General features: G+C 43.6%; 1 protein-coding gene across 4 annotated transcripts in view; it reads left to right on the top strand.

Annotated features, from left to right (window-relative positions):
• The first annotated feature begins 2,257 nt into the window (after positions 1–2,257).
• LOC138259695 (cytochrome P450 2G1-like) overlaps positions 2,258–9,995 on the top strand; it is a 394,952-nt gene continuing 387,214 nt past the window's right edge. For 2 of the 4 annotated variants that reach the window (XM_069207584.1, XM_069207587.1), the window contains exon 1: positions 2,258–2,516. In XM_069207584.1, the coding sequence (XP_069063685.1) occupies positions 2,337–2,516 (180 nt within the window). In that variant the 5' untranslated portion in view covers positions 2,258–2,336. The remainder of the gene's footprint in view (positions 2,517–9,995) is intronic. The other 2 variants (XM_069207588.1, XM_069207585.1) reach the window with 2 other exon arrangements.

Raw genomic sequence — 9,995 nt, 5'->3', positions numbered from 1 at the left:
GGAGTCACTTGAAGCTTTCTGATGGCAAAGATATTTTCTTTAAGAGAGGTACTGCAATGGTGTTCTAAGGTGATCTGTGGAGTGTGTGGTTTTAATGGGGTGTTATAAAAAATGTTAGTACTAGGTATAAACTGTATATTATTCAAATCTGTATTTGAGGAGCACTTTTTTTATTTAACCAAAATGTATTCGTGCATTTTGTAGCAGCCTATATATGATGTAATTGTATTTAGATAGTGATTACTATCCCTGACTAGGAGTTGAACGCATGTTTTAAATAAGGACTTACACATTCACAGTTCTTTCAGGGGCCTTTGTAGCTCATAGTACTAACAAACATTGGGAAAGCCAATAGGTCTAGTCTATGCAAGAGTTATTGGCTTTGCCAATGTGTTTTAGCCATGTTATACACCAGAGTGTCTGCTTTTCATGGCTAAAAGTTAGTGATATAGTGGTGTGGAGTGGAGAAGAGCGGCATAGGAGCAGTGGCGTAGAGCCCAGTGGGGCAGGGTCTAGTGCAGTTGTTTAGAATGCATTGGCGTAGAGTGCAGTGGTTTAGAGAGCAGTGGCATGGAGTGGTGTGGGACAAAAGTAGAGTGGCATAGAGTGCAGTGGAGTAGAGTGGCAGAGAGTGCAGTAGTGTAGAGTGGTGCAGTGGCATAGAATGCAGAGTAGACTTGTGTGGCAGAGAGTGCAGTGGCGTAGTGTAGAGTGGTGCAGTGCAGAGTATAGTGCTGTAGAGTGAAGTCGCGCAGAGTGGAGTGATGCAGAGTAGAGTGGCATAGAGTGCAGTGGCGTAGAATGCAGTAGTACATAGTAGATTGGTGTACAGTACAGTGGCGGAGAGTGCAATGTTGCAGAGTAGAGTGTCAGTGCAGTGATGTAGAGTGGAGCAGAGTGGCACAGAGAGCAGTGGCATAGAGTACAGTGGTGCAGAGTAGAGGGCAGTGGCATACAGTGCAGTTGTTTAGAGTGCATTGGTGCAGAGTGCAGTGGCATAGAGTGGCATGGGGTAGAGTTGCACTGAGTGCAGTGGAGTAGAGTGGCATACAATAGAGTGTCAGAGAGTGCAGTAATGCAGAGTGGTGCAGTGTCATAGAGTGCATAGTAGACTCATGTGAGATAAATGTAGAGTCCCAGACACACACTCTAGTGCTGTGAGACTACAGACAAGTTGTGGGTACCTCACATCCTGACATTAGGTGTGAGACTGTCGCCCACACCATCTGCCCTGCCTCTTTAATTTTTTTTTAGGTTGAAAGTCAATGGGCGGTTAAGGTAAGCCAGATGTTTTTGTTCAATTTGTTTAAACTAGCAAACAGTTAAATACCTTAATGTTTCCCAAACTGTTTGCCAGGGGTTTTAAAATGTTCAGAAGTATAATCAAAACTTTGCTGTTACTTTCTCTTCAAGAAAGATTGGGTAGATTTGGGTAGGGATGATGGCCTTCACACAGTACTGAAGGGCATTAATTTAGTACTGAACAAGGACGTAATCTGGGCACCTGAATGTAGCATACCAGGAGGCAATCACAAAAAGACCACAATTAATAAATAATGCTATGTCAAAAAAGAGTAAATAAATGCACTGACAACATAGTGAGGCGTGGCCTCTCTTGCATGTGTCTCTGTAAAACTGATGAATTTTGACCCTTTGTCCTGAATTTTTTACAGTCCTGTCCAGAATTTGCATCAATGCCAGGTGGTCACCCTAGCTCGCTTGCCCCGCTCTATTGAGCTAAGGATCAAAGTTCTCTTATTTTGTATGCACTTCGACCGCTGCGGAATAGTAACGTAATCTATTTATCACTCTTTCAACCCTAGATAAGTCAGTGGGCTATTAGACCGACGACAGAGTTCTATTTGTAACTAAAAGATCACAGATTCGAATAATCTCAATGAAAAAGTACACTGGGTAAAATCCACACAATTCTTGTGTAATTGAAAGGTCAGTTGGTTAATGTACATCTTCCAGAATCCTGTGTGTACTGACAACATGATTTCAATAGCAGAGTTGGTTACAAATTAACATTCATTTTAAACGTACCAAAAATGCATCGAGACACCACCGACTCGGCCCCAAAGCATGCTTGCTTACTTGGTCTTGCGCTGCCAAGGTAGAGGGCAAAAAAATAGATGATAGTAAAATTAATGAGGTATATTGGGAAAACGGGGTGGGGGCGGTACAATAAAGACCAACAAATAAACTGTTTGATTTTGTATGCAGATGTCTTTGTTGTGTGGGTTCAGCTTAGTTTGGGCTTCTTCCGGGTTTGTCTGTTTTTTATCCGCTTAAGTGCGGTGTTTCGAAGTTGTTACAGTCAGCTTTCCAAGGCAATGGAGTTGCTGGGGGGGACAGCAACTTTCCTTATTCTTTTTGGTTTAGCGTGCATGCTGGCATGGCGGCAGAAGCTAAAGAGGCAGCATCTTCATCTTCCCCCTGGCCCCACTGCCTTGCCACTGGTCGGAAACATCTTGCAGCTCCGTGGAAAGACTTTAATCCAGGCCTTGTTGCAGGTGAACTTCTTTTCTGTTTTCATGCATAAAAAGTTAGTGTCTCAGGCGGGCTCTTGGGATAGGAGTTATATTTGTCGTTAGCGAACCGAGACGAAGGATGGGATTGTCCCGAGTTTTCAAGATTCCCAGGTCCATGCCGTAGTAAACCAGCATTCTGAGGCGTGCAGTCATGGTGTTATTTTTTGTTTGGACTGACAGTATACAGATCAAACATTGAAACGATAACACTTGGATTGGGAGAGTTACGCATGAAACAGGGAAATTTGAGAGGTCTGAACGGCTAAATAGCCCATATATATTCAGACTATCTGCATGTGAACAGAGGGTGAGAGGGCCTTTGCCCACTGCTAGTTGCGGCTGTAGAAAGGATCAGAGGGCCCGTGTCCCATTTCTATTTGTCCTGCCAGAGTCCTCCAACCCCGTGCACCAGCAACATAGCTGCAGAACGCGCTGGTAGTCGACACAGGAAAAACGCACATTGACCCTTGCCACACACTGATATATCGAACTGCTTCCTTGCAAAGCAGTGTTGTTTCTTAAAATGTTTACCTGACTGTATGTGTGTAGATATCTATACCTGACATACATATAGGGTGACCACCTGGCATTGAGGCAAATTCTGGACAGGACTGTAAAAAATTCAGGACAAAGGGTCAAAATTCAGGACAAAGAGTCAAAATTCAGGACAAAAATTCAAGAACAAACGTCAGTTTTACAGACCCAGCAAGAGTGGCCATGCCTCACTGTGTTATCAGTGCATTTATTTACTCTTTTTTAACATAGCACTATTTATTCACTGTGGACCTTTTGTGATTGCCTCCTGGTATGCTACATTTAGGTGTCACATTATGTGCTTGTTCAGTAGTAAATTAATGCCCTTCACGGCAAGGCCATCACCCCTACCCAAATCTACCCAATCTTTCCTGAAGAGAAAGTAACAGCAACATTTTGATTATGTTTCTGAACATTTCAAAACCCCTGGCAAACAGTTTGGGAAACATTAAGGTAATTAACCTTATGCTAGTTTAAACAAATTGAACAAAAACATCTGGCTTACCCCAACCGCCCATGGACTTTCAACCTAATTTTTTTTTAAAGAGGCAGGGCAGATGGTGTGGGTGACAGTCTCACACCTAATGACAGGATGTGATGTACCCATAACTTGTCTGTAGTCTCACTGCACTAGAGTGTATGTTTGGGACTCTACATTTATCTCAGAAATGGGAGCCCGGACTACCAATCAAAGATAATAAAAGAGTAGGATGAAATCGAGATCAAATGAGAGATCAACGGCAAGTAATTCAAAGGGTTGTTGCTAACAACTGGATAAATAAAGAAGAGAAGAACAAGGTGGGAAAAGTCCTAAAATCAGACAAGATGGGTCCACCAAGACTATTTGAAGGTATTGGATACCTGGGGAGTTGTCTCTGCACACAGGAGCGAAACAGAAGGGGCACTGTCAAGTGGTTGAACAATCGACACCCATCTAACTTGGCAAACTCTTCTGGTGCAATGGTTCGCTGTTAGTGCTTGTGAAGGGTGAGCAGGGGCCAGACCCCTTGCAAGGTTGTGCAAGGCAATTGCCCGCTTAGTCTATGTCTTTATATAGTTTTGAAATTGAGCAAAAGCCAAACTAGAGATCTGGGTTATCCCTAAGTGTCAAGTACACATAGAATCTTCAAAATATTTGGGATGTAAATTGCACAAACAAAATTTACAAATTTTAAAATTTAATTTGTGTTTCTTTAACATATGGCACTGTTTTCGCCTTCATAAACAATTAGATCTCAGATTGAACTGGGAACCAGTTACCTTTTGGTACCTAGTGATTAATATCTACCATTCTTACACTGATTTCCAGGATGAAATTCTCGGCAGAGCGAACGGTCCCTCCAAGCCCAGTTTGCTTTTTGGTCTTCTCATCTGCTTTCTATAGAGGCCATGTGGCACTAGCGAAGATGGTGTGCTACCCCAATGATAGTATTATTTTGCAAAACTTCCGCCACTCGTCCTTCATTCCTTCTTCAGACAGGCCACACATCTGATTTGGTCGCTGCGGCGCCATTGGGAGCTCTTTCCACTCTAAAGCTAACTGTGACTGCGGTGGATTAGATCTTCTGGACTTAGAATGCTTTTATTCAGCTGCAGATGTCCAATGGGTGGCTCACTGGCTTTCTGTCCACCTCCCTGCATGAGATGGGGTTTATCCATAAAGACTTTTAAGGAAGGCTTAATGCACTGCTCATTGTTTCCTACTGACCATTCTACGGATCACCATCCGGGGTTATCATGCACAGCTTTCTCTTGCCTTGCCAGAACCTGTAAACTCACTGACACGAAGAAACCCTATGCTCCTGCACTACCTTTGCTAAGCCTTCCCACTCGCACAGGATGGCTGTGCTCAGAGCAACTCCATCAGTGGCATGTTGCAGGTGTCTTAAAATTGGGGACTTTGTTTCTGAACAGTGAGCTACTAAATTTCCAAACCCTTGTGGCAGACTACCATCTTCACCCCGGTCAACTCCTTACTTACAGCCACCTTAAATAATAATTAAATGCCCTATTTCATGTCTGCTACCTAGCAATAACCCTACAAGAGGTGTGCCAGAAGCTCTGTACCATAGGAAATGGTGGCAAACTGATAGAATGGGTGTACTGACCTATCCTGCAACATGGAAACCACTCCAGGTCTTCTTGTCATACTACCTGGGTGATTAATGTAGTCAAACCTTTGCAAGATATGGACTAAAATACTGGACTTTCCCCACAAAGTATCCCACAGCTGTCACTTTAAGTAAATTTATAGTGCTTCCTTGTGAATGCATTCTGCCCGTTGCTTGCCATTGGCCTTGTGGTTTGTAACTCACAATTTGTTGCTTTGAATTTGCTGGCTTTATTTGTTTTAGGCTATGCAGCTTGAATTCGTCCCTTCCCTTGCTAAAACCTTATTTACAGTATCCTGCCGAGTGCTCCCTTTCTGTAAACAGGCCTGTAAATCTTCTTCTTATCTTATCATATTTGCTGTGCATTCAAAGAACAAAGTCAAATGTCAGGCTCTGTCTTCAGTGGGAACTTAGTGTTTACTTTCCGTTTTCTGACTTCAAAGTGAGAGGATTTATGCAACAGTCTTGCTGGATACTGGGGTTAGGAAAGAGTTTTTTCTATCACATAACAACATTTAAATAGACTTCAGAATATATCAGAATTGAACCCTACTCTGTATCACTCCGCTTTACACCACTCCATGCCACTGTTCTCTTCTCCATTCGGAACCACTCCACATTATGCCACTGTTCTCTATGCTACTTCACACTATGCCTCTCTACTCTACTCTGTACTACTGTACTCTAAGCCACCGCACTTTGCGCTTCTCTACACCACTGCGCTCTGCTCGTCTGCACGCCATATCACTCCAGTCTAGGCAACACCAATCTAATCTGCACAACTCCACTCTCTGCCACTCTGCAACGCTGCACTGTACGCCACTGCACTCTAAGCTAATACACTCTATGCTAATGCACTTTACTCTGTAACACTCAACTCTATGCCCCCTGCACTCTACATCAATACACTGTACATCATTTAATCTACTCTGCACTCTATGCCACAGCACTCTACACTACTTTACTCTATGCCATCACACTCTATGCCACTTTATGCAACTCCACTCTAACCTGCACTTCTCCACTCTAAGCCACCTCACTCTACTGTGAAATAATCTACTTTGTGCCACTGCATTCTATGCCACTGCACTCTACCCTGCACCTCTCCACTCTATGCAACTGCACTCTACTCTGAAACAATCTATTCTACGCCACTGTACTCTATACCACTCTGACCACTGCACTCTAGTTCAATGCACTCTACACCACTGCAAGCTGACACTCTGCAACACTGCTCTGGCCGCCACTATACTCAACACCACTCTGCCCTGTACTACTGCATTTTGCACCAATATACTTTATTCCACTGCATTCTATGCCACTCTACTCTGCCCAATGCCACTCTATGCAACTGCACTCTACACCAGTGCACTCTAAACAACTGCACTGCCCTTTACTCTGCACCACTGTACTCTATGCCACTGTTCTCTGTACCACTCTACACCACTGCACTGACACTCTACTCTGCACCACTCTACTCTATGCCACTGCACTCTAGGCACTATACTCTACTCTACACCACTCTACAATACTCCACTCTGCACCTCTCTACACCACTACACTCTATGCCACCTGAGTCTACTCTGCACTCTATGACACTGCACCACTCTGCATTACTGCACTCTCTGCTACTCTATTGTATGCCACTCTGCTCCACTGCACTCTATGTAACTCTACCCCATGCCACTCTATGCCACTGCACTCTGCGCCAATGCACTCTAAACAACTGCACTGTACGCCACTGCCCTCTACTCTGTACCACTGTACTCTACGCCACTACTCTGTGCCACTCTACTCCACTCTACATCACTGCACTGACACTCTACTCTGCATTGCTGCACTCTCCACCACCGTACTATACACCAATGTACTATGTAATACTGCATTCTATGCCGCTGCACTCTATGCCACTCTACTCTGCATCACTCCACTGTACAGCACTTTGCCCTACTCTACACCACTCTACACTACGCCACTGCACTCCCTGCAATCTATGCCACTGCACCACTCTATGCTACTGCTCTCTCTGCCAGTCTAATGTATGGCACTCTATGCCACTCTACTCTGTTCCATGCCACTGCACTCTACGCTAACGCACTCTAAACAACTGCACTGTACCCCACTGCGCTGTACTTTGCACCACTGGGCTGTACGCCACTGCTCCTATGCTGCTCTACTCCACTCCACACCACTATGCCACTAGCTTTAAGCCATGCTGAACAGCAGCTACTCTGGTGTATAACATGGCTAATGGCTAAAACACATTAGCAAAGCCAATAACTCTTTCGTAGATGAGACCTATTGCCTTTGCCAATGTTTGTTAGTACTATGAGGTACCAAGGTACCTGAAAGAACTGTGAAAAATACAATTACATCATAATAAAGGCTGCTACAAAATGCGCAAATAAATTTCGGTTAAATTTAAAAAAAGTGCTTCTCAAAAACAGATTTGAATAATATACAGTTTATACCTAGGATAAAAAAAAATTATAACACTCCATTAAAACCACACACTCCACAGCTCACCTTGGAACACCATTACAATACCTCTCTGAAAGAAATTTCTTTGCCACCAGAAAACTTCAAGTGACTCCTTTTAGTAAAGTCAATGCAGGTTTTCAAGCCCCTTTGTATTTGCAGATTTATCAGTTGGGCACATTTGCATGTCTTTAGGGAAGGAGACCCCCTGGCAAGAAGGCCTTTTCTTATCTGTCTGCCCCTCCCTCCCTCGCAGCACAGGAGACCCCCTGCCTTCCAGCCCAGCTGGGGAAACTCCTTTGCTGGTAATTTCGCCCTGCCTCCCTTGCCCTTTAGGTGACAAATGCTTTCCGTTAAAGCTTTCATCACGGACAACGGACAGCAGGGCGAAATTACGGACAGTCCGTGAAATTTACAGACGGGTGGTCACCCTAGATACATATATAAAGACACACATACAAAGACAGATTTAAACATTTTCAGCAAATATGTGTGAGAAAAAAGTCCCATCTATCTAGACTCATTCCGGACAGACTTTTCAGGTGACCCTTAAAGGATGGGCTGCGAGAAAAAGGGAGGGTCCCAAAATGCATTTTCCCCGTGCAATTACAATAGGGATTTTTTAATAGTACAAAAGTCCAAACGGCTGAACTGAATTACACCAGATTTATCAGAAAGCTAGATCTTTACCCAGAAAGTGTGTATTTTTTGTGATTTGGTGTAAATCCGTTCAGTATCTTTGAGAAATTAATGCAAAAAATATAGATATATCTGGACAGTTGGGTTTGCGGACCTCTTGTGGGAGTCCCGCAAGCATGAAGCTTAAAATAATAAAGCAATCTAATTGGATTGGGGAAGGGCTTTTTCCTGTCTGCCATCTTACTTCCTGGGAGGCAAGATGCGCCCATGGGTTCTTTGAGAGCTTGCTTTCTGATCGACTGCCATTTAAAAAAATAAAGAAATAAGGTGTAAGGCGGCATGGTAGAAGTATGCTGACCACCTGACCTGGTGTTTGGGGGGTCCTGGACCGATGCCCAATGGCCAAGTAAAAAAAAAAAAAGACACATTTTGTGACGGTTGCCACAATCCAGCTGGACTCCCTTGCTCTCACAAGAGACCCAACGGAGCAAAGGGCCAGGCTGGCTCCCTGCAGGTGGGTCCTGTTGGTGCTCAGCACTGGCAGTTCTTAAAAGCAGGTGCTGAGACGGGTCCCTGTCGGGCTCTCCATTTTTGCCCTTTCTCTCGGGGTTAAAAAACTCAGCAGCAGTACCACCCTTCACTGCCTTCGATGAAACTTCAAAGAAACGTGTTACAGGTCTTTCACAGCCTCATTTCAAAACTGAAGCATTTTAAACACAAGAAGCTGTAGCTTATTTATCTTACGCAACTAACAGCCATTGACAAAGTCAAAAGTTCTGGCTTGTGCTGGGTGTGATATTACTTGTATTAAATATCTGGATACAACAACAGAAAGAAGCAGCAGAATACCAGTCGGGTGGCACACTGTGCTAAGAACAGGTTTTTAGCTTGCATGTTTTTAAGCCACGTCCTTATTACATCAGCCTCACCTCTTTGAGAGACCCCCAGTTTTTCATCCCACTTAAAGCCCTGCATGCAGCCAACCCCACTCTACACTCTGCCAAAGGCCATGATAAATGGGAGGGAGCTGGTCAGTTGCAGGGGTTGCCATAGTTACGTATGGTAATAAAATATCACTTAAAAAAAATAGAATAATGGGATCTCAAAAAATGAGAAATCTTTGCATGAAACACCACATCCTGCACAAATCTCCTACCAGGACATACATTTACCCTGGAGTAAAAACTGTCCTATCTCCTTTAACCCAGGATGATACAAAAATTTAGTATCTGATGCTGAAAGTTGTAAGCCCTCATTCAAAAGTGTAAAACCTGATACGATTTGATTGGAATGGTAAAATAATTACGAGGCACTCCAGCCCTGTATTAGCTTATTATTATTTTATTTTTATTTTTTGTGGTGGTGGTTTCCGGATCTTAATGAAAACCTGAAGCCGTGTACCTTCCTCCCTTATCATTACATCTGATAAAAAGTGTCAAACGTTGCTCCCTCAACCATTGTTCTGGTCACGGTATCTAAAAGAGCTGCCTCTTAATAAGTATGTATATGAAAAGAGCCAACCCACCCTTGCAGTCTCTAGCTGAAGCAATGAATACTTCACCCAAGGTGTTTTATGGTTCCATACAAATTGTCGAAACATAGTGTCAAGATCGCAAAAAAAATCTCCTCCTTATTTTAATGGACTATTCGAGAATAAGAACAGTAAAAGCGGGAGAACAAACATTTTCATAAGCGCCAC

The sequence above is a fragment of the Pleurodeles waltl genome, chromosome 9 (genome assembly GCF_031143425.1).
Source record: "Pleurodeles waltl isolate 20211129_DDA chromosome 9, aPleWal1.hap1.20221129, whole genome shotgun sequence".
Taxonomy (NCBI): domain Eukaryota; kingdom Metazoa; phylum Chordata; class Amphibia; order Caudata; family Salamandridae; genus Pleurodeles; species Pleurodeles waltl.
Note: the sequence above shows the minus strand (reverse complement) of the source record. Positions and strands in the feature narration are given on the sequence as shown.